General features: G+C 36.6%; 2 protein-coding genes across 16 annotated transcripts in view; both read left to right on the top strand.

The window, feature by feature from the left end:
- FSD1L (fibronectin type III and SPRY domain containing 1 like) overlaps nucleotides 1-10,900 on the top strand; it is a 62,256-nt gene extending 51,356 nt beyond the window's left edge. For 4 of the 7 annotated variants that reach the window (XM_019734210.3, XM_019734209.3, XM_019734208.3 and 1 more), the window contains 2 exons: nucleotides 1,289-1,377; nucleotides 4,778-10,900. In XM_019734210.3, the coding sequence (XP_019589769.3) occupies nucleotides 1,289-1,377; nucleotides 4,778-4,900 (212 nt within the window). In that variant the 3' untranslated portion in view covers nucleotides 4,901-10,900. The remainder of the gene's footprint in view (nucleotides 1-1,288; nucleotides 1,378-4,777) is intronic. The other 3 variants (XR_016019285.1, XR_016019286.1, XM_088793081.1) reach the window with 2 other exon arrangements.
- Nucleotides 10,901-14,062: 3,162 nt separating this feature from the next.
- The window catches only part of FKTN (fukutin), a 58,231-nt gene continuing 47,339 nt past the window's right edge, over nucleotides 14,063-24,954 (top strand). Inside the window, exons 1-2 of one of the 9 annotated variants that reach the window (XM_019734205.3) lie at nucleotides 14,063-15,147; nucleotides 18,391-18,481. The gene's annotated coding sequence lies outside the window, so the exon portion shown is untranslated. Of the gene's footprint in view, nucleotides 15,148-15,188; nucleotides 15,295-15,323; nucleotides 15,583-15,629; nucleotides 15,758-18,390; nucleotides 18,482-24,954 lie in introns of those variants that run through there. The other 8 variants (XM_019734206.3, XM_019734201.3, XM_074330787.2 and 5 more) reach the window with 8 other exon arrangements.

Here is a 24,954-nt window from a genome sequence, read left to right as displayed (position 1 = left end):
TCTATTTTCTTAAGTAGTATATCCTTATTGCCAGGAAAGTACGTTTTTACATACAAGCCCTTAAGTATTTGTTGAGTGACTAGTAGTAACAAGGGCATGAGCAGTGGGGAATGAAGAATAGATTGGATGGTGAGAAATAGAATTCATAAGATTTGATAACTAAATATGGATTGGAGGGAGAGACAAAGAAGAGTTGAAGATGACTCTGAGGTTCCAGCCAGTGTGATAGAGCGGACAATAGCGTCACCAATAGGATAGGAAACAGAGAGAGTCCTGGGGGAAAATAAGATGCCAATAGGACGATGTGGCATGTCTGGCAAATATTTGGAAAGGCAGTGCTAAACTCAGAGGAGAAGTAGAGCTGAAGCTAAATATTACAGACAGCGTCACAGAGTGGCTACCGAAGATTGCACAGAACAATTCAGTATTACTGCTCTGCTCTTTACTAACTTTGTGACCATATGTAGAGTGCTTAATATTTTGAGGTAAAGCAGCCAGTGCTTTTAATAATAGGATAAATGTTAGTTTTGTTTTGTTTTTCCCTCTGCTGGCAGCTGATTTATCAAGGGAGCATTGCAGAAAGAAAAGAGCTCGGACGAGCATCTACACTTAGAATAGGAGAAAAAGAGAAGATATCCTCGGGATTGTGATACGATCCAAGAGAATAGTCATGAGAGAAGAATTTCAAGAAGTGATAACAGTTGTAAATGGGTCATCAGGTTGGACAGTTAGGTGGGCAGAAAGAGTTATGTTAGTTGCATGATCATGTTGAAAAGACAGACTGTGAGAGGATTTTTTAAATTAACAAAGCTGAAGCAGTGATTACTATGATTTCAGAGGCTGCAGTGTGAGTATGGCTTCAGGTAGTTAGAAGACAAGGTTTCATAGAATGACCCTTAAATGGTGATGGGGTTTGGGTAGAGAGACTGGTTATAGTAAAAATGAAGAAGAAATAGCCTTGGCTTTTACTGGACTAAGGAAACCATTTGTTAAATAATGACAAAATAAATAGTTTATAGTTGACTAAGTAGAATTCTGCCAGATTATGGAAGCACTGTGGAGATCTCAAAAACCAGGGAAAGAAAACTGGATTTGGGCTTTTTCTTAAGCACATTTTCTGCTGATTTTCAAGTGAGAAAGTGTAAGTCCAGTCATTGTAGTTTGTAACAAAAAAAATAATGTCAAAATATGCACTTAGTTACTAGTTTTATGCATGATTATATGTTAGACATAAGTAGATGTTATAGTATCTTGTATAATAAACCAGGCTTTTTTTCCTTCTCTTTAGGTCAACTTTCTTTCTATGATGCAAACTCAAAACAGTTGTTGTATTCCTTTAAGACAAAATTTACTCAGCCAGTATTACCTGGTTTCATGGTTAGTACCTAATTTACATTTTGTTTGGTTTGGCACCTTTAAGGAGAATGACCTATGCTGTGTGGGGAAGCCGACTAGCGTATTTTTCCTTCGTGTTCCTCTCCCTTTCACCAGTCCACCGCTCCCCCATCTGCAATTGTCTGTTTATTTTTGGTATATTTTATTGAAGTAAATAATAATACCTAAAAGTGCACATGTTATAAGCAGGCAGTTTGATGAATCTTCATGGGACTTGCGCTGGTTTTTGTACCCAGCATCCAAATCAAGAAGTGGGACGTTCCCAGAACCTCGTCAGCCCCGTCGTGCCCATTCCCAGGTGCTCCTCGCCCTCCTCCACACGGTTACTACCTTGAGTTTTAATCCCGTAAACTGAAATTTGCCTTCCTAAATTTTGTATAAATGGAATCAGACAGTATCTTTTTGGCTTCACATTATGTTTATGAGATTTATCCATGTTGTCCTGTGTGGTGGTAAATCACTCATTTTCATCACTTTCCATTATATGAGTCTGTTATAATTTATCCATTCTAATTTCATTGGTACTTGGGTGGCTTTCCTTTGGGGAACATTTATAAATAGAACCGCTATGAATATTCTTGTTCATGTCTTTTGGTAGGGTGTGTGTGTGTGTGTGTGTGTGTGTGTGTGTATGTATGTATTGGGTATAGAACTAGGATTGGGATTGCTAGATCATACGGTATGTATGTATTTAACTGTAGCAGTTTTCCAGAGTCATTGGTTATACTAATGTACCACCAGCAGTATACCGTGTTTCCCCGAAAATAAGACCTAGCTGGACTATCAGCTCTAATGTGTCTTTTGGAGCAAAAATTAATATAAGACCTGGTATTATATTAATTATGTTAAAGATCCAGTCTTATATTATAGTAAAATAAGACCGAGTCTTATATTAATTTTTGCTCCAAAAGACGCTTTAGAGCTGATTGTCCGGCTAGGTCTTATTTTCAGGGAAACACAGTATATCAGGTAGATACGTAGTAAGTTTATTCATTGCTTTTTCATTCAAAGTAATGAAATTATAGTTACTTTATTAAATGTCATAAGATGCTTTAGGAAATTCATTTTTAAACTAATTAAAATTGGGTTTCTTCTTCATTGAAGGCTTGCTTGTATTGACTAAGGAAATGTTAAAATTTTTGTATACAAGATTAATTTTCTTTTTTAAAGTCAGGGTTACTGAGGTGTGATTTATAGTAGTGTACAGTTCTGTGGTATTTGACAAATGTATACAGTTGTATAACCACCGCCATAATCAAAACATAGAACATTTCCATCATCTAAGAAAATTCCTTCGTGCTTCTTGGTAGCGGACATCTGTTAATATCACCCCCAGCCCTGGCAGTCACCAAGCAGCTTTAGACCCTATAGTTTTGGTTTTTCCAGAATAGTATAGAAAAGGAATTGTATGGTATGTAGACTGTTGACTCTGTGGCCTAATACATTTGAAATTCATCTGTGTTGTTGTGTTTGTCAGTAGACCCATTTTTTCATTGCTGAGTAGTGTTCGTATATGTATGTATCACAGGTTTTTCATCATTCACCAGAATTGCCAAAACTGGGTTCTTTCCAGTTGTTGGCAATTCTGAATAAAGGCACGGTAAACATTTTCACCTGGGTTTCTGTGTGAATATTTGTTTTCATTTCTTTTGGTTAAATAGTGAGGTTGCTAGGTCACATTGAAAGTGTATCTTTTAACTATAAGAAGCTACCAAAATGTTTTCCAAAGTGGCTGTACGACTTTTGTATTCCTACAAGTAATATATGAGAGTTTACCAGATCCTTGCCATTATTTGATAATGTCACATATTTGTTTTTGTTAAGCTATTTTAGTAGGTGTGTAATGGTATTTTATTGTGATTTTAATTTCCATTTTCCTAAGGACAAATGATGTTGAGCATCTTTTCATATGCTCATTTGCCATTTGTAATTTCATTGGTGAAGTATCTGGTAAAGTCTTTTGCTCATTATTTAATTAGGTTACTTGTTTTCTTATTAGTGAGTTTTTAAGCTTTCCTTATGTATTGTGGATATGAGTCCTTTATCAGATAAATATTTTGCAAACACAGTATCTTTTACCAGTCTGTGGTTTTTTATCATTTTCTGAACATTTTGAAGAGAAGTTTTTCATTATGAAGTTCAGTTTATCGATTTTTTTTTTGCTTTGATGGATCCTGCTTTGCTCAACTCAGGGTCCCAAAGATATTCTTTTTTTTTTTTTTTATTCTTTAAAGTTGTTATGGTTTTAGGTTTTACATTTAGGTCTATGATCCATTTAGAGTTAATTTTTCGTATATGATAGTAACGGGTATAGTTTGAGATCTGTTTTTCTCTCATATGTATGTCCAGTTGTTTCAGTACCATTTATTGATTTGCCCTTACACTGTTGTGCTAGATATTTTGAGTAAATATTTTTGTAAATTGCTTACATAATTTCCACAAAAAAAGTAATATCGTAGTTTTAAAATCAGAGAGTTAATTTTGTATTTTCAGAGTTATCATTACTGAACCTGCTAGTTTTAAAAATTTAGAACGTTAAGTATATAGTTACAAATTTCACAAGTCAGTAGATTCTTTGGTACAATACTGTAGTTACTTAGTAAATCTTGAACACTTTAGGATATAATTGAAGGTGTGAATACTTAATTTCTAGAATCTCTCTTGCCTTAAGCTTGTATCTGTTATATACATGGAAGTTGATGACAGTTTAAGTGATCCATATTTTCAGATTTTAATTCTCTTGACTGTGTTCCAGGTCAGTTTTTGTTCACTTTATTGCAGGATAACTGTGCTCTGTTCACAAGCAAAACAGTTTTATCTTTCATAAACTTGTTCACATTTATGGTAATTAAAGAATATGGCAAGTGTATCTGGATATTGCCATTTGCATTTTTCTCAGAAGTCCTTTAAGAATTAGAGTTCTTACTGTTAGGGAAGAAACTATTGGATTTTACTGTTAACAGAAGTGTGTTTCATTCCTATAATCTCAGGCCGTACCTCTTCAAAATCTACAGCAGTAAGTGGGATAAGTAAGTTGGCTCTTTGTGCACTTCTCTTGGTTGTGAAGGTTAGTACAGTGGTGATAGCCAATGTCTTCTGCCTAGATTAATGCAATTAGTCTCCAAATTTCTGCAGCCACCAGTTCTCTTGTGTGCAGCTCCAGTGGGCTCTCCTACCAGGGACTCCCTTTGGTCTCTGTGGTTGTAAAGGACTCTTGAGTTAGCCTTTTCACTTCCCCTCAGTTCAAATATGAAGGTTATCAGTTTGGAACTTGCTGATGTTCACATATGTGGCATTATGCCTTTGAAATGGAAATTGAAGTCTCACTTAAGTTCTAATTGATTTGAAATCTGACTGAAGCTTTGTTTTTGTCTTTTCTTAGGTTTGGTGTGGTGGACTTTCTTTGAGTACTGGGATGCAAGTTCCAAGTGCTGTGAGAACACTTCAGAAAAATGAAAATGGAATGACTGGTTCAGCTAGCAGCCTAAACATTGTTACTCAGTAATGCCCACTCAGAATATGTTTATCCACCTCCACCTTTTGATTGGGTGGCCTTAATCACAGAAACTTAGGAGTAGTGGAAATGAGATTTGCTACGTTCTGCTTTAAGGCCTGGAATCTCTTAGCATTAAGCTTCTACTGCAAAGTATTCACAGGACTCTACTGTGCAATAGCATAGAAGCAAGCAGATACCAAGCAAGAAACTGGTATTTTGAAGAGCAAATAGGGGACAAATCAGTGTTTAAATAATTACATAGAAACTCACTTTTGTTTTTCTTGGGTTACTTTGGCTTTTCTAATGTTCCGTTACATACAGTAGCCCTGGGGCCTGAAGAAAAAAATTTAAATCTTCTTTCTTCTATACTTCCTCCCCCCACCCCCTTATCACTACCTATTATTTAGTTCTTACACGGAAGCTTTAAAAATATACAGTTCTCTGAGGTTTTCTAAAAATTGAAATAATTGGTTGGGGATGCCAAACAGGTTTTCTTACAATGGTTTATTTTTCCCCCTTTATAAGTAAGTTGAGTTTTGCTAATTTATCCTCTTTTGTTGTATTGACTAGGTTGTATATCATTTTCTCTTTTCCAAATATTGTGGTATTTCTCTTGTGGTTATAACTCAAAATAGAGAGTGAATAAGAAGAGTTTCTAGACATGATAGCTTAAAATCACCCAAATTTCAGTTTTTCACTTGCTGCACTAACACTGGCAAAGTGATACTCTTTATATGTTGCTCTGTTTAATTAGACTTCTTTTCATTCCATCATTTTGGATGATGGGTAATATTTTTTAAAGCTTTATATTTTCTGATTTTGTTGTCTAGTTTAATACTACCTTTAATAGTTATCTTTGGTAAAAATCCCACTTGAATTTGGTAATAACTGATAATACTTATACTGATTTTTACCATTTCTAGTAGGAATGAAAGTTTATTGAAGTTATATAGGAGGTAGGAAAACCTACCCTACGCAAGTTTTATCTAAGAAGGATAAGGCTATAAAGGGAGATGCCTAAAACTATTCGTTACTGAAGTCATTTATATCTGATTTTTGATAAGACAGAGAATGGCTTAAACAGTTGTTTTAAAAAATATATACATATCTCTGATTTATTTGGCACATGAGTCTTTCAGTCATAATTAGAGGTTTTCTCTCAGTCCTTTTGCTACATTCATTTGCTTTCTAGAGGGGTGTGATTCTTCCAAAAATCTCAACATAGAATAATCTTTACCAAAGTTTGGAAAAATGTGTTAACAAAGAGTAAAACCCATGGTTATTGAGAACATATCTGTGATTCTTCCAAAAATCTCAACATAGAATAATCTTTACCAAAGTTTGGAAAAATGTGTTAACAAAGAGTAAAACCCATGGTTATTGAGAACATATCTATTTTTTAAAAGTTGATTAAAATTTGTAACACAGTCCTTTGAACCAAACTGAAAGTTGTAATTACTGTGGTATTTAAGAATTCTTTGACTGTTTTTAAGAGGTCTAAATTTGCATATTCCTTAATTTTTGAAACTTTCACTTTCTCATTTTGACTTACTTTCATTCTCATTTTAAGTATATTGTGCTATGAAAATCTTCTAAGAAATAACTGATGCTGCTTACATTGGAGTTGCTTTCTACAGAAAGCCCTGTGGAATAGGAATAGCCCATTCTTTCTTAAAGTTTACTGTTTAGTAATAGGATGTTTTATTCATTTTAAAACAAATCTAAATGAGGAATTTTATTTGAACTGGATATTATTTTCCCAGAGGACAGTCATAACTGCACCATTGATGACATATTGGTAATTTTAAAGACTGTAAGGGAGTTTAGAGAATGAAATATGTCAATAGATATTCCTTTGATTCTCCAGATATAATTTTTTTTGTTCATCCTGGAGATTATGAAATACATTTTTGGATGTTCTATTCCCCACAGCAGGTTTATTCCAGGACCTAAGGAAGCAGGAAGTTATAATTCTTTCATAGAGTCAAACCTGAAAGCAGTAATTTAGTGGAGGAGCTGCTTTATGTGAATGGTTGTATATGTATATTTCAGAAAAATGACACAGAAAAAGCCAGAAATTCTTGTATAAAACTTTTCACTATTATGTCTTATATAATCGTGTCTTCTCTTTAATTCAGTGCCTTCTTCTTGTAAGCATGCTCTTCTTGCTTCGTGCTCCATGCCCCATGCAATGTCCACTGATATTGAAGCCAGAGACCATTATGCTATACTATACCGGTGAGGGCCTTCTGTCGCAGGGGCATGGGGAAAAGGAAATACTAATCAGGGTCTGGTGGAGTGTATATGATTCTTTCCTCTGCTCATGCTACCATTTGAAATCCTTCATGTAACATTTTCTAATATTCATTTGGAAAAGTCATTGAGAGTGATGCTGTTATTCAAAATAATAATCTGAGGTTTTCCTGTTACTGTACTTCTTAAAGGTCTCTAAAAATAAAGAGCAAAATGTGTGGGGTTTTAGTTTAGTTGTTTTAAGTTTATTTGCATTAAGTTAAACTGGAGAAAGTTTGCAACCTTCCTTTTCAAACTAGAAAATAATCAACTGTAGTGCCTCTTTAAATAGTCTCAAGTTAAGGTAACTATTAACTTGATCATATATATAACATTCTCATTGATATTTAAATTTAAAAATATTGAACTCTTTTGCTCAATTTGATACATTGTGTAAGTTGGTATACCCTTTCAAACATTCTTTCTTGGTTTATTCACTCTGTTTTAACAGGTCAAACATGATTGCTTTCTGTAAAAGAAATGCATGAGAGATTGACAGTAATGGAGGTATCACAGATCTAAAAAAATATGTTTTATAAAAACATGCATTTAGTATTGCATTTCTCTTTTAGCAGTTGAAGCCCAAACCAGTTTTAGTAAACTGGATAAAGAAATGAAGGAATTGCCTTAAGCACTTTAGAAAAAGAATTTTTTACAATTCATTTTGATTCTTTGGGCTGACCATGTCACATACGCCTTCAACTTTTGTTAAATATGTATATACCAAGCATTTAATAACAGTGCACATAGAAATTTAACATACCGTGATTCTTTGACTGTTCCAAGTGCAAAGTATTAGAGGCATGTCTGTACATGGGACTAATTGGTGGCATCTGTACCATTTTGACAAACCATGAACTGCTAGTATAAGCTGGACTTGGCCTACTTTGTTCTGCAAACTAATATTTTCTCATATTATTATCTAAAGACATGTTGGGTTGGTTTTATTTACTCACTTATGAAATTAAAGCATGAACAGTAAGATGTGTAATTTGAACTTCTTGGACTGAGCCTATAAAAGTAATTTGTCATGAAATCTTTTAATTAGGCTAATATACTCTATTTCATGTCTTACCTAGAATGATTAGTATAATTATTTATTTTTGTTTCTTTTAGAAACAGGTTAAAAATTGGAAAAGGATATTATGGGAATTGATTATTTCAAAGAGTATTAATTTTAGAAAAGGAGAGTATAGACTTCTTACTACAAAATATGTGGTTCCAGGCTAAAAAAGTTATGATGATTTTCAAATCATCATCATAATTTTCCAAAAAAACTATATTTGTTAGATCAGTAGTCATTCATTGGCTAATTTATACAACAAATATTTTAAGTGTCTGTGATGTGTGAGTCATACTTTGTATTCAGATTTCCAAAATTAATGAAGTTTGGTTTACTGTGCATATAGTTTTGCTGCTTTTGAGTGGTGTGACAAAGTTTGCATCTTAAAAACTATGTTTTGCTAATAAGTCAGAAATTTTGAAAAGTAAATTTGTTAGTTTTCTAAAAAAATCAAATTTTAATAAGCATATTGCACATAATATGGTTCACTTTCATATAGTCACATAAAATGGGTCTGGAAAAGTTTCTTCCTTGATTGTATTTTTACACTGGATATTCTTTTAGGGAAGTATGTGGTCAGCATAAATTTACTCAACATCTAAGTAACCATAAGTTATTTGTTATTTTTAACCAAAATGTACGTTTCATAATGCCAGTACTGGAGCATTATAAGAGATCATGAATGTTTCTTTAATCACCACAGAAAGATTACCTCATGTTCAATATAATTTTAGTATTGTTTGTATTTTACAGTATTCACATTATGCCAATATTTGTGATCCTGATATGTCACCTATGATAGCTTTGTTACTTGGAATATTTGATTAATGTAAATACTTTAAGCTTTTTTAATAATTCGGAGTTTAAATGGATTACATTTAGTATAGGTTGTTTTTGTTGAAAAGATGTTGTTGGACATGCCATATAAAAGTTAGTATTGGCTTATAAATACCAGAGATTGCCATAGGACTTTTGCCACAGACTAAATTAAAACAGTATTTGTTACTTCTGGGTCAGTATAAGGTACTGACTTTTGATTCATAATCATTTGATCTATGTTAGTTTAAACCAATATATTTTCTTAATGGTTCCCATTCAGTATAAGTTGCTCCTTGGGAATGGACATGTAGAGGATTTCACAGTACGTAGGGCAGAAGGTCAGTGAATGTGTTTGCTTTTGCTTGGAGCTTAAGTTTAGACAAATTTTAAAACAAGTCAAAATGTTAAGTGGTTGGTAAAAGGCATTTTTATTAGTATTGGAACTTTTTGAGAGCCTAAGGGCTATGAGAACGCGTGTTTTTTTTTTAACATTTCTAATATCTCTAAGGTACCAAAGCACTGAGTCTACTTTACCTCTTAAGGGAGACTCTTTAAAATCAAATTTATAACTAATTCATACTATAAGATATGTAATGGCTAAGGTTTTAGAGTTATTTATATTAAAAAGCACTAGTTTTTGAATTTTCTGGATATAATATAAAAATGTTTTGGCTTCATTTCTTTTAAAATATTTACAATTAATCACCTTAGCTCTACCATATACTAGATCTATGACCTCTACATGAATCATTTATCATCTTCGGACCTCCATTGCCTTACATAAAATAATTGTAACCTGCTCAGCCTACCTCACAGGGCTGTTGTGAGGAGTGAAATGAAATGGAGTATATGAAATGGTTTCAACCACAGTAAAATGCTATGGAAATGTAAGGTATTACTTTCAGTTAATAATGGAGTTAAGTGTTTGGATACTTCTAGATGCCATTTACTTTGATAAAGCATGTGCTTAAAGTGGTATCACCAGGACTTCAAACATGATTTTAAAAAACAAAACCCTGATTAAAATGCCCAACATTCTTTAGTTTGTGCATGATTTGTGGCCTTTTTGTATTTTCTCATCAAACCTGTCATTCTATATCAAGACTTCCTAGAACTGTAAAATTCCTCCCACATTAGTGTGTCACTGTAGAATAGTAGCATGAATAAATAAATGATTTAAGCTATGTTTCCATGCAGGCGTTTGCACTTTCACTTTATGACTGCTCAGTGCCACATGCAAAGAATAAATTTGGCCTAAATAATTCTTTCCAAACAACCAAATGGTTATAAAGTCTGTCATTGGATGAGTGATAAAAAGTGTATGTGCCCATTTAACATTGAACAACTTTTGTTGCATTTTGTCATTTTTTAAAAAATATGATGAAGCATTTCAAAACCTTGTGAACCTGAGTATCATTTAGTATCTCTCCTAACATACTTGTTGTGCTTTAGATTGGATTTATTAAGTGGTTTGCAGGTTATCTGAATCTACAGATTATTTGGTATGTCTGTCATCTGGACATGGTTTTGCTATGCAGTTTTGATAATAAAAATTCTTAATTCCTCAGGTTTAAACTTTAAGTTATGGATAAAGAACATTAATGAACTAGTTATAATGTACTCAGTGCTGCAAACTAGTATTTTAATAAGCATATTGCCTCATTTTCCTTGGAAACAAAACAAGGCCTTTTAAATGTTTTTTAACTTTAAAATAGTGTATTCAAAGTGGAGTAACTTGTATGTTGAAATGATTGTATGCTCTGTATAGAATGACCAAGTTCTTAAAAAAAGCACCTGGAATATCTCATCTAAAAATTAAACTTTTTTCTGCTTTCTTTTGCTTTAGTGCTTGCATTTTATCCCCTCTCAGTAAAAATCTAAAATGTGCTGTTGAGGATGACACGATAAAGTCATAGGCCCTTTGCCCCAGAAGCTTTTATTTTAGAGCAGTGCTGGTCAACAGAATTGTATGCAATGATGGAAAGTTCTATATAGCTGCTGTTTTGTACACTGCAGCTATAGATAGAAGATGAAACATGTTATAAGTAACTGTAATATAAATCAAGAACTTAGTTTCTGTCTTTGGAGCTTGTCACATCTTGGATTATATTTTGGTAATTAGTAGCTAAGAGTCAGAACCAGAACCTAAGCCTTTTTAAAATTTGTGTTCTAAATTGAAACTAGGAGAAGAAAGAAAACCAATCATGACTATATGAGGATGGAGCTCTTGTAACTAAGGTCATTTTCACCAAGAGAAGAATGGAGTCTTGAGTCATAGGGAGAGGAATGTGACAGATACTAAGAAACCAGTACCCTCATATAGAAGATGGAGTGTGAATGGGAGCAACATTTCTGGAGAATAATTCAGCAATAGCAAGATTTTAAATACATACCTTTGAAAACTTAATTCCATTTCTAGGTATTTCTCTTACATATATACTCACAAACAAGACAACACTCATGACAGCACTACGATAGCAAAATACAAACAACCTGATTGTTAACTGAAGAATGAGCTACCAGAATTCTGCTGTAGCAAGCTCTCATGGTTATATATCTGTCTAGATACATTCTGCCTGGCCCTCTTCGCATTATGCGAGCTGGCTTCCTCAATTGGAGCCCTTTTCATGGTAGACCAGTCCTGCTGTGCCTGACTGGATCTCTGGGACAAGAGCTCAGGAAATTGTATGTATTCTACTTTTCTGTCTTAGTGTTTCCTTTACTAAACCCTATTTTACATTTACACTGCATGGTACTAGTAGTATGTTTATGCCCCTTTTGCAGATCACCAGGATGATTATAGATTGTGGTGTTTCCAAGTAACCTTACACAGCTTTTACAGAGTACGCTATTAATGGGAGGGTACTCATGATATGAAATGGAAAGGCAAGTTCAACAGTATATATGGTATACCAGGGGTGTGTGTGTACACTTAGACTTGGGCAAGAGGGGTCCCTGCCCTGATCCTCACTCTGGCTGTCCTCTGTCCAGGAAATGAAAAATGGAAGGAGCCACGGGATTGCACCCACTTGGAGTCTGCACTCCTCTGCCCAGAATTCCTGCCCCACCAGCCCAAAGCTTGCTTCCAGAACACATGCAGGCCTCTTTCCCCAGTCCGTCCTGAAGACAGACTGCACTACAGGTGTATATATCCCTGTACTCAAGGGATGCAGTAGATGAGGAGCGTGGATGGAACTTGGACATGCAGACTGGGGTGTCCACATACATGCATACCAGGACCCTTCTGGCAAGCTGAAGCTGGAAGTAAATGGGGACAAACCCAGGGGCTGGGGGAAGAACAGGCCAATCTAGCTAATTCTTACCTGTAGACACAAAATATGTCAGGGTTGGCCTCCATTTGTACTCTTGCTCAAGGCCCCACAGGATTAAGGTGTGTGTGCTCCGCATCTGAGTGCTTTTTAAAAGATGGATGTTCGCTTGTAAGAGAGGCTGTTCTTACCCGTCTTTGTATCCCTCCTCCAACTAGATTGGCTATCCGGGTTAAAGTATACTGACTGTAGAAGGCTCCCCACTGGGCTCCCCTCTAGTATGCTGGAGAAGTGCTGCTTCTATGTTTACCTCTGGTTAACTGTTTATTCCCAAGCCTGTTTAAGTCAATGGCAGTCATTGTAATTATATAATTTAAATATCACATAAACCAATGAACTGTGAGTATGAAAAGTTACTTAAAAGGTAAGTGGGGAAAACATTACAGATGAAGAGCTAAAAAAGTTGCTGACAAGTTAGTTGTGTCCAAGATCATTGTAAATGATAGGGGAGGATGGCAAAAAATAACCATCTAGGACTCTTGAGTTTAGATTTCTTCACTTGTATCTTTAAGTTCCAGGTCCACCTCTAAAAATTATAGATGATGCATTATGCCTGTGGTTTATATAAGAAAAACAAACTCCAATCAGTTGATCCATACTTAAAAAGACAGTGCAAAATAATCCTCTGCTTTTAACTGCCTTTTTCTTAGGTTTACAAGATATGCTATGCACTTGAAAAGTATTCTAGGAATCTGATGATTATTTTCCCCTTTTCATGTTAATTTTTATTACGATAATTTTCAAACATACAGAAACGTAGAGGCTATTAATAATGAACACCTTTATTCTCATCACCTAGATTTAGCAATTGTTAACATTTTGCCATGTTTGTGTTATCCTTTTTTAATATTTCTAAAAATTTCATCTATAAGTCCTGCCATATGCATCATTGATTATTTTCTTTTAAGCACAACCACCCTCAGTTAATATTCTTAGTAAAATTAACAGCAATCCCTTAATATCATCTAAAGGCTCAGTCCACGTTAAACTCAGTTGTCTCAAAAATGTCTTTTTATGGTGTTTTCTTCAAATGAGGATCCAGACAAGGTCCACACATTGCATTTGGTTATATGTCTCTTAAGTCTCAGATTTTGTAGTAGTTCCTTCGCCCCTTTTAAAATGTCATTGATAAAGAAACGGGGGCATTTGTCTTGTGGAATTCTAACTTGAGCTGATTGCTTCTCTATACCTGGCATTCAATCTAGAGTTTTTATTAAACGCAGGTTCAATTTTTAGGCAAGAATCTTTCACAGGTGGTGCTGTGTACTTTGTTGCATCACATCAAGAAGTACATAATGGCTGGTTGTCCCAGACATAGTGAGATTGCCCAGTGGGTTCAGGTGGTGCCAGCTTAATCCATCTATTAAAAAGTTCCCTATCAACATTTTACCTTAATTTTAGTATCTATTGATGAGTATTGTCCTATGGTATTATTAGGAGTAACAAAATGGTGATTGTTCTATCATTCGTTCTTCACCTATTAGATGGCATTCTCATAAGCATTTTGGTTACACTGAAATACAGTTCATGCAAGAAAGGCAGGATAAATGCTTGACATTTTCTCTTTACCCAGTTTCAGGATAGAGAGTTGGTGCTCTGGCGACCTTCAATCATGACTAATGAGTTTCATATTTAAGGAATCATCAAGTCAAGAATGTGTATATATTTGATGTGTTTCAGTCAATAGCAGTTACTCATTTTGATGCTGTAATTTAACTATCTTAGGTCCCTAAAGTTAGCACCTGTGTCCGATGATCTCGTTAATGTTTGGTAACTTCCTTCCTCTGGGTGTTATCTACTTTTTTATTAACCTAAGAGGACTTCTACAGAATAAGAACTAGTTCTAAGTAATAAGAGCATTTCTACAGAATAAGCTTGTACAGAATTAGCTTTTCTGGAATGAAAAACAAACTGATAAGTCATAGTAACCCTGGAAAATGAGAAAAAGACTGCATTTGATACTTTTCTGAAACCAAAGTTCAGAAAACAAATATATCAGGGACTATTTTCAGTTTTTACTATGGTCTGATAATAGTAATTTTTGTAGCAAAAACAAAATCACAATGATTAGTGCTTTATAGTTTCCAAAATTCATATCAAGACGGATTCATACCTGATCCTTAGTACTCCTTTGGATTACACTGTTAAAGAACCGGGTCCGGAATTGTATGTGTGTTTATTTCCAGACCTAAACCGGATTGCAATAGCCGGCTGGAGCCTGGATGTCATGCAGGCACTTCACTCATTAATATTAAACGCAACCACTGTTTCCCACTCCACCCCATCTCACCTGATGGTACCCAAACTGAATTCAGGGAGTTATTCCGAATACCTTCTGCATAGAACACGCACTAAAAAATTATTCGTTGTATATCTGAAAGTCACATTAAACCGGCACCCTACATTTTATCTGGCAAACACACGCTTTGGGAAACAGCTCAGCTGGTGCCTCTCCACTTGGTTCATTTCCTAAAACCTCAGGTCGCCTCGGTGCACTGCTGTCGTTATCTAGGCACGAGATAAAAGGGCTTTAGTTAAGTGGTGAGATCGCAAAAGCTAGGAAATCGCCAGGGCTCAGTAAACCTCGCGGGGTGAGGAAGTGACAGAAGCGGACAGGCTGAAGCTGGGCTCCGGACCGTGGGAACGTCCAGGACACCAAGCGGTCCAGGCCCCGCAGCTCTGCGCTTGACGGCCCCTTTTGCAGCGGTCGCTGTCAGTGCCGTAAAGCAGAGTCGCCGCTGCTGTGGAGTAAGGTGAGGTCTGGGACGCTCAGCCAGCTTGGTGGGGGGACGGGCGGGTGCCTTCACACAGGTTTCGCCTGTGGCTCGGGTGCCCTCACCGGGCCTCCCCTAGCTTCCTGGGCCCCTGCCCGGCCCCCGGAGGCCGAGGCAGACCGCAGGGTGCGTGCGCTCAGGGCAGGGGCTACTCAGTGGGCAGACGACCACTCGGGCAGTCCTTCCCACGCTCCTGGGCGCGTCAGCACGTGCAGTCCTCACCCTGGGACACGTTCAGTTTTGGAGGGCGATGGAGACCCTTGTAGGACCCGGCTTGGGGTAGTAACGTTTGAGCAGGGTCGCGAGAGCCGGCTCGGGATTTGCGAGAGGATCTGGCAGGTGGAGTGGAGGAGAGCATTGCAAGTTGTGGGACCAATGTGTGCAAAGGCACAGAAGTAGGAACGGAACTGCCAGGTTTGGGCAGCATTGCATGTTAGGGTAATGGCTGGAGGATGCTGCGTGAAAGGGAAGCCAGGAATGTGGCGGGAGCTAACACTGCGTCTCAGCTGGGAAGGACCTCGATGCCGTGTGAAGGAGTATGGAGTTCTTCCTTGGGCAGTGGGGAGCTACAACAGTTTATGGAGAGGGGGTAACGTAATTAACTATCCCTTTTCCCTTCTGATGCTTTCCTCCTAGGTTCAGCTTTTAGTTTATTTGGAGAAGTATTTACGGAAGCCCCCACCCTCTTTGTGTGCTTGATGGGATGGCCATATTAAAGTTTCATGTGGCTTTAACATCTGCATATTGTTTGCATTTATCAGTTGGGGATGTCAGGAAAGACTGGATATGAGTAGAGGTGACTAATAGAAGCTTTGGATAGGGATCTGGAGAACTGAGTTTAGATTTCATCCCCATCACCAATTTCTCAAGTGACATGAGGCAAGTCACTTACTTCTCCCTGGGCCTCAGTTTTCTCAGGTGTAAAAAGAGGACCTGGATGATACCAGGTTCTTTCTATTTGTGAAGATAATAGATTCCAAAGAATAAACGTTAACCTGTGAACAAATATCAAAGTGAGTAATGGAGCAGAGCATTAGGTATTGGGAAATGAGAGAAGCTGGGGTTGAGCTGTATTCTGAGGATGGATAGGGTTTGAATCATCTGGAACCATCTCTGTTGAACACCATGGATAAAGACAGAGAAGTCATGACTAGGTATTCATATTTTAGAGTTTATTTTTGGAGGTAGGTTTTGAGATGATAGAAGATTTGGGAAGGATGGCACTAGATGTTGAAGGAATCACAAGTGGAAAGAAAGTGCAGTATGTTCTGAAAAGGAAGAAAAAAGGAATGAGAGAAATGCCAACAATATAGAGACTTGATTTCATGGATCTAGATGATTGATGTTTTGAACCTGGGTTTCTCAAAAGTAAATTTAAGTGCTGTTGGCAGAAATGAGAATTCTATCAGAATTCCAGCCTGCAATAGTATATTGGAAGGAAGGTGATTCTGACTGTAGCGCTGGTGTTGCCAATAACCAGCCTCTGGACTGTAATTTAATTCTCCGTCTTATTCTCTGTAAAATGATGCTGTTGGACTAGGTGGTTTCTCCTCTGTAAAACCTGTAAAACGTGCCTGAGGATGGAAGGAAATAGTTGATGGAGAATAAAATTGGTACTTTGGAACAAGTTAAATTTGAAGTGTAGGGTATAGAGTTGGAACTATAGGCAAGTGGAGTTCATAGACGAGAACTTAAATAGCAAGTTTTCTCTCAGAGGTGGCAGTTAAAATCGTGAAAGTGAATTTACTTTGAGGTATAGATTGTAGTGAGATTAATAGCGGATGTGCCCATAGATAGGAGGCTAGAGAGATGGTTGAGGAGCCATGCGGATCACAGAGCTAAGAGCAAGGACTCCCTTTAAAACAGGATTCCATGTAGTTATAGAAATCCTTGGGGCCGTTTTTAGTAAAATAATTTAACAGCATTTACAGCAAATATTAAGTACCCACTTCTGGGAACATAGCTGACAACAAATAATTCAAATAGATATAATCTCCACTGTCTTTCCGACTGTATGCTCAGAAGTAGTAGTATTTGTGTATTTATTCAGAAGATACTTACATGTTTCAGGTAAAGGCCTTAGCATCTAGATCAGTGATTTTCAAACTTTAATGTACATAGGAATCATCTGAGGATCTTGCTGAAATGTAGATTCTGAATAAGTGGGTCTGTAGGAAGACCTGACACAATGTGGTTTTGACAAGCTCCAACATGGTGCTGATGTTGCTGGTCTTAAGACCATACTTTTAAGTAGCAGAGATCTAGGTCCTGTCTAGCAGATGTGGCAGTTACTAAGCCACTACTACGACCTATTTTCTGTTTTTATTAATGATTATATTGTCTGTGGAAATAATATATGCTCATTATTAACATATTGGGACAGTATAGAAAAGCATAAAGAACAATGTAAAAATCACCCCAGTCCTCCCCTCCTGGAGATAACCATTATTGATATTTTGGTGAACATCGAGATATCATACTTTATACGTTATACCATGTACGTGATACATTCTCAGCCCTGCATTTGATTTTGTTAGCTTTATGGTTTTATGAAGATCAATACCCAAAAGTCCTCAACCAAGCAATTCTTTTTTTTTTTTAATTTATTTTTTAAATTTATTGGGGTGACAATTGTTAGTAAAATTACATAGATTTCAGGTGTACAATTCTGTGTTACATCATCTATAAATCCCATTGTGTGTTCACCACCCAGAGTCAGTTCTCCTTCCATCACCATATATTTGATCGCCTTTACCCTCATTTCCCACCCCCCACCCCCCTTACCCTCTGGTAACCACTAAACTATTGTCTGTGTCTATGAGTTTCTGTTTCTCATTTGTTTGTCTTGTTCTTTTGTTGTTTTTGGTTTATATACCACATATCAGTGAAATCACATGGTTCTCTGATTTTTCAGTCTGACTTATTTTGCTCAGCATTACACTCTCAAGATCCATCCATGTTGTCACAAATGTTCCTATATCATCTTTTCTTACCGCCGAATAGTATTCCATTGTCAACCAAGCAATTCTTGAGGGGCAGACTTTACTTAGTTAAAAATAACTTGGTTTAATATTCTGTTACTCCAAAAATGGGAAGATATTAACATAATTAAAGCTTATAACGTGTGGGTTGTAGTAAATGAGTATTTGTTCATTGAGCCATAGAATGAGAGATGAATTTTAAGTTTTTTTTTTTAACTTATTCTTCTTTTTCTAATTACAGAATCAGCTGATGTTCACATAGGATAAACAGACAAGAAAAATAAAAGCACCTACACTCATCCCAACTCAAGACAACCACTGTTCTTACTCTGGTGTGTATGCTAAGATAGCTCTTAAATGAACCCATGAAATAACTTATGTAAATGTTTGGGTCAAAAGAAATCCTTGGTTCCTCACCTTTCCGCCGCCTTTGAAATAACCATAATCTATTGTTTATAGTTTTGAGACAGGGAACAACTAGCAGGTTGCCCAGTGTGTAGTTCGTAGAGCTCAGTGATGTTTGTGAACTTAATGGAAGAATGGTTGAATGAAGTAACAAACCAAAGTGACCTGTGTGACATGAACTCTGGCTGTCACTCTTCACCTGCCGCTGTTCGTGTTTACCATTTGTCTCAGATACTTTTGTACTCTTCTGGGCACACAGAGCTCTTCTGGGGCCACAGAAGTCCATCATATGAGTAAAGTTGCCTCTTAAAACCTACGTCTGTGCTTGAATTCTCCTGTGGAAAAATACGGAAGACTGGGGAATATGGAAACATATGAGAGCCTCCTGTCTCAAGGAACTGTAATTTAAGATGGAGTGCAAAAATAGTGCAAATACACAGTGCTGTGGGAATATACAGGAGGAGGACTCTAATTGTCTTAGAGGGAATTACTAGTAGACCTTTAAGATGACTGTTATTAAGTATTGCTAGCATTGTATATTTATCATGGTCTAGGTGATATTCAGTGCTTCATGTGTATTCATTTGTTCAATCCTTAAACAGTCCTGTGAGTCAACTACATTTTATAGATGCATTTTAAAGATGGGGCATAGAGAGATTAAGTAACCTACTCAAGGTCCTACAAGCTACAAGTGGCAGAGCAGGACTTGAACACAGCAGTCTGTCTTTGGAGCCTGAACTCGTAACTATTCAATAGAGAGTGACGGGGATGGAGGTGGGGAGAGGAAGCATTGCAGAGAGAAAGAATACCATAGGTAAAGACACCAAGGTAAAACAGCACTGTATCCCTGGGTTCATGTAGGGGGAAAGTGCCAAATAAACCATGGAACGTCTTAGAGCAGGGGAGGTGACGCAATGTGGTACTATAGAAATAATGGGACTTTGGTCCCTGAGCTGGGTGGGTTGAAGAAAGCCTGGTAGTAGAGTATTCATGTAGGAGGCTTTCTCTCTAGGTGGAGGGAATAAGGCCTTTAAATTAGGCTAATTATACTGGCAATGGAAAAGGAATGACAGCTTTTGGAGGTGCTGAGACTATACACTGTTTGGTGACTCGTTAGATGTGGAGTTAGAACCACAAAAACTATTTTGTTTTAAACATAAATAATTGGTAAAATGGGGATACAGTTAATAGATGAGATGGTCCAGTCATGAAAGAAATCTGGTTTGGAGGTAGACAATGTTTGTTTTAGGTGCTAGTGGAATGTTCAGGAGGACATAGCCACTGGTCAGCTGGAATATTTGTACATAATAATTAACCAGTAGATATGGGAAAGTATACCTAATAAAATGAGTAAGAGAATGTAAAGAAAACATCCATTTGTGAACATCCATCTAGATTTTATATTAAGCGTGTAATAATAGGCATATTAAGAAATACCACTTCTTCACCCTTTTGCTTTGCCCCTGTGATCTCAGTTCCTTCCTATCTTCACGTCCTTTCTCATCTAGCCTTTCTTATCTAGGTCTATGATTTCAGACACTCTCTTTCAAAAACGTCATTATACCATTGTCATTCAGAAAGGAGTCACTATATGTTTATGATTTTTCTGAAGCATCAGATGGAGAGATTAATTTGTTTTATCTTCAAGTGCCAACATATTGAGATACATGTTATATTGCAAAGGGTCAAGACGTGAATGAGTGGTAAGCAGATAAAGAGACTTCTTAAACCCTTGCAGTCTAACCTTTACGTCCAGGCTACTGACACTCTTTTGAGAAGTTAGCAATGAAAGGAAAGGAAATGAACAGCATGAAGGACCAGCAGTATTTAGGGAAGAGTGAATAGCGTCTATTATTGCTATGCCTTTTTTGGCTTAGAACTGCTAAAAATGTTGGGGTTTTTTTCAGGTCTTAACTGTGAATACATCTTCAGAAGCATTTTCTCTTTATGCTTTCCAATCTGCTATGTCATCTCTCTAAACATGCCTTTGCCTAACTATACTACCCTCTTTCTTCTCTGTAGTTTAGCCTGCTGTTTTATTTTTGCAATGTTTGAATAATTGAATCTCACGTCTGTCTGATTCATACCACCCATGTCTCCATCTCTCATCCCAATGTCCCGGAATAAGTCAGCAGCATTGAGTGGACCAGGCCAGCACACATCATCTTAAGAACCTAAGTTAGGTATCAGGGCTGGTCATTTCTTGTCCGAGGGCCTCTGAGGTCAAGATAGGGGATCCACAAGGCCGGAGTGGGGAGAAGTGGAATAAAAAAGTCAGGCAGTTAGACGTTCTTTCAAACAGGTTCCTTACCCAGATGATTCTCAGAAGGGCAGTAGTGGGTGGGACGTCAGGGTAAGACAGCTGCCGACGTCTTTCATGCTGTTACCTTTAAAGAGCAAGTGATAGTGTGAAAGGGCAAATGGGAGGCTGACAGAATATGAAATGCTGCTGCTCATTGGATGTAGCAAGAGCCCGGAAACTATCTGTACTTCCCATCCTGTAGGTTTTCTTTCACATTTGTGTATGGATTTCATCTACCAACCTTTTTCATTTCTTGATACATAGTGAAATTGATTACAAAGGGTTGAAGGAAAGGATAAAGGAATGTGTTTGTTCTTGGCTGGAGGTGTCCAGTTTGGGGCTCCAGGCCCAAAGACTGAGGTAATTGATACCCCTGACCCCATAATCCATTAATGGTTCGGTTGCGAAGCAGACGTACCCATTCTTTCCTTCTTCATTGCCAAATCTCAGTTCGTGCTTTCGTTATGGCCTTCTTCCACCACATCTAAGAGTAACCCTGCTGAAATATACCATATTTATATTAACCTTCTCATATTCGCATTAGAACTTGAAGAGACTTGGGCTACTTAAACTCATAACTCCTCTTAGTATTCCCATTACATCTTTTTTTTTCTTTCCTGAAAACATTTTCTGTCTCTTTTTCCCTTTCCCCCCTCATTTTAATTTACTATTTCTGCGATTTTCTTTTCTTTTCCGTTAGACATGATATACTATCTTTAGGAAGCTTTACCAAAGTATAAGAAAGGAAATACATTACCTAGCCTCCCCAGCATTTCTATTATGATAGCTAAAATGTCACATATGAGAAGAAATGTATACACAAATAATGTTTTTATTTTGGTTCTATACCATGTTTCTCCATATGTTGTTTTTAAGTGTTTATTGTTTGGGAGTTGGAACCAGGTATGGGTTTTAAACTCTAAAACAATCACTTTTTCATATTTTACATTCTGTTTTATCATAACAGTTCAACAGAACATTTTAAAATAAAAAAATTTTAAGTTTTGTATGCTCTTGAGCACTGTGGAGTATATTTGAGTATATTAGTGTACTTATTGTTACTTGAAATTAATTCAGCCAGTTTTAGGCTGATAGGGGAGATTTCATGTGAACTATAATTCAAAATAGAAAGCAGTACAAGCTTTAGGATTAGTTGCATCTCCTTGTGCTTCCATAGTAACCTATACTTACTCCTTCATAGCAATTACACTATTGATATTGCCTCTAATATTTATCTCTAATAGACTAGAGCAGTAGTTCGTAATAGAAATGGGGTGGTAAGGGATCGGGCTTGTGCATTTTGGAAAAATCTTCCCGTGCTATTTTCTAGGTACATCACCCCCTCCACCACCATCACCATCGCCAGTCTTCTTTTGAAAACTCTTATATTCATCTCTAAACTCTTAGAAGATGGGGAACTTTGTGGCATTTATCATTTTATCTCCAGTGCTTAGCATTGTTTTGACGTCTTTGCCTATTTTGGTAGACAGTAATAGGCAAATATTTATTTATTTATAGGCAAATATTTATTCCCTGCAAGATGGTAAAACTAGGAGGGTAGGTCTAGGAGAGGACACTTCTGGCTTGGAAGAGCATGAGAAACTTCATAAAAGAAGGATCATTTAAAATGAGCTATGAAAAGAGGTGCAGAACTGGTTTTGTGGAGATGCATGAGACAAAAAGAAATGAACAAAAGCTAAGAGGCAGAAAAATGTGGGATGTATTGCAGGAATACTTGGGCAAAACCATAGAATGTGTGAAGTGGGAGAAAGCCTAGAAAATTTGTCTGTGTTCAGATTATGTATACCCTCGAATGCTGTTGTATGGAACTTGAACTTTATTTATAGGTGGTTGAGAACCATTGAAAAGTTTTGATTGTGGTGTAACTTGATTCATCTAGCAGCAACTTGATACATCTGTCAGTATATAGGTAAGATTATGAGTAAGTAGAAAGTAGAGACTGGGGCATCAGTTAAAATTAGGACATTAGGTACAATTAGAATCTAAATTAGGATGACAGTGAAAAAGAAGAGGGAGTTGATGCCAGAGATATTTCAGAGGTAAAAATCAACAGGTCTTGACCTCTCTTTTTTTAAAGTATCACATTATTCATTTTAGCTACATTCTTAATGCAGAGATAACACTAGCAAAAAAGAATGTTTTGACATCTAATATTCCTCCTTTGCAATTGAATTGCCTTGGCATTTATGAAAATAAACAATGAAGTAAAGTTAATTGGATGTCATCCTGATAATAAAAATGTAGTTAAGTGATGACATATTGTGGAGGTTTATTTCATGTAAGAATTAATGAGATTAGAAATGTGTCCAAAGAGAGAGTAAGGTATTAATTTGGACTTTATGTTTCTGTAGTGCTTTATATAGGCCTTTCATGCCTTCTTTCTCATTTATTAATTCAGGCATAGAACAGGCTGAGCTTTGGCACAATCTGAATGCCACTTATATTTCATTAGGAATTAGTATACATTGACGCACAAGTGTAAGAAACTGAGCTGAAATCTTGAAAATGAAGGATATTCTTGTTATCTTGTGAGCTGCCCTGATCAGAGTATTTGATTGTTTTATTGTAGCCTATTCTAGCTGACAACAAAATCTGATACCATCATCAATATTATTTTATGTTGCTAGTTTTCAGTTTTAGGAGATAGAAAATGATCATGATTTATTCAGTTATCTTTGCGTAATATAATTATCTGTAGATCAAGTAGATTATTCTCATCACTGTTGATATAATTTCTTTTAAGTAGTTTGTTGACCTTATATAATTTCTTAGTGTTTGCTTTTTATAGGCTTTAGCTCTGGAAGCTCATCTGGATTGTTTTGAAATCCAAAAACAAGACTTCTGATTTAAGATGGCAGTTAAGACATTCGTACCTTCTATCTGAAATTACCCTGGAACAGCAAGGAGAATAAGAACTAGAGATGTAATCACATCTTCAATGAGACTAGAAGTCCTGTAACCCCAAATCAAAATACTTGAGAAATGGTTGTCACCTGTAAATAGGAAGAAATTAAAAGAATGTGCTGGTAGAAAGCGGTCTCAGATGGAGCTGGCAGAACAAGGAGAGCTGGATCTCCCGTTTACAGTGGGATCAGGATGCATAGGAAGGCAGTGAGACCTTCCTTGGACTGTTTGGCAATATGAGCTAGCAAGAAAGGAAGAGCAAAGGAGGAAACACACGGAGACACCATCTTTACAGGAAGCACTCTCTTGGGGAGGCAAGAAGAAGTAATGGCTAACCACCTTTTTCTTGCTTGTTCTTACACACGTTCTCTCTGTTTCCCACATAAACATGTACAAAGCACGGTCATAAAGAGCTTCTTGTGTGCCAGGGAGACTATCTCCTGGTCCAGAACACAGCCTTGTTTCTTCCTTCCCCAGTCTCCTTGCAAATAACTGATTTGGGAGAAAAGAAACAGGGAATGCCGAGTGACAAAGAACCCATGAGAAAACTGTACTGGCCTAAAAAATTTAATAAAACAATCACTTTTTAAAAATAAGGGACAAAGTTAATTGGCCCAAGAGCTAGGAAGAAATAGTAAAAGAACAATATATGATGAATTATAATCTGGCAGAGCTCAAGAAAGAACAGAAAGAACAATAAAATCAGAGAAATAAAAGACCATATTGGAAGCAAAAAGGAGTGATTTATTCAATTATCTTTGCGTAATATAATTATCAAATATAAAATATTTCAATATTGTTGAAAACTCAGTAGAAGACATGATAATAGGCTTTTGAAAGTTGGTCAAAGTGGAATGGGAATGAAAGGCAATGACACAAGTGCTTAATTATAGTTCTGGAAAGAGTTCAACATTAGAACAGAAAAATATTCGAACATAGGACTTAAGGAAACTGCACAACCGAAGGAAACATGGGTTCTGCAGATTGAGGCGGTACACAGTGAGGAAAAACTAACAGCAACATTTTTACATACTAGTTTTTTAAAAATTGAATTTCACAGGTAAGGAATGTGTTCTTTGCTCCTCCTAGTAAAATGATCAACTTATCTATAGGGAGTGCTGGGGGAAGGATCAGATATTGTTAAGGAATATATAGCATTACAGGAGAGTGGTA

Source organism: Rhinolophus sinicus, chromosome 16 (genome assembly GCF_057876585.1).
Source record: "Rhinolophus sinicus isolate RSI-liver-muscle chromosome 16, RSI-T2T, whole genome shotgun sequence".
Taxonomy (NCBI): Eukaryota; Metazoa; Chordata; class Mammalia; order Chiroptera; family Rhinolophidae; genus Rhinolophus; species Rhinolophus sinicus.
Note: the sequence above shows the minus strand (reverse complement) of the source record. Positions and strands in the feature narration are given on the sequence as shown.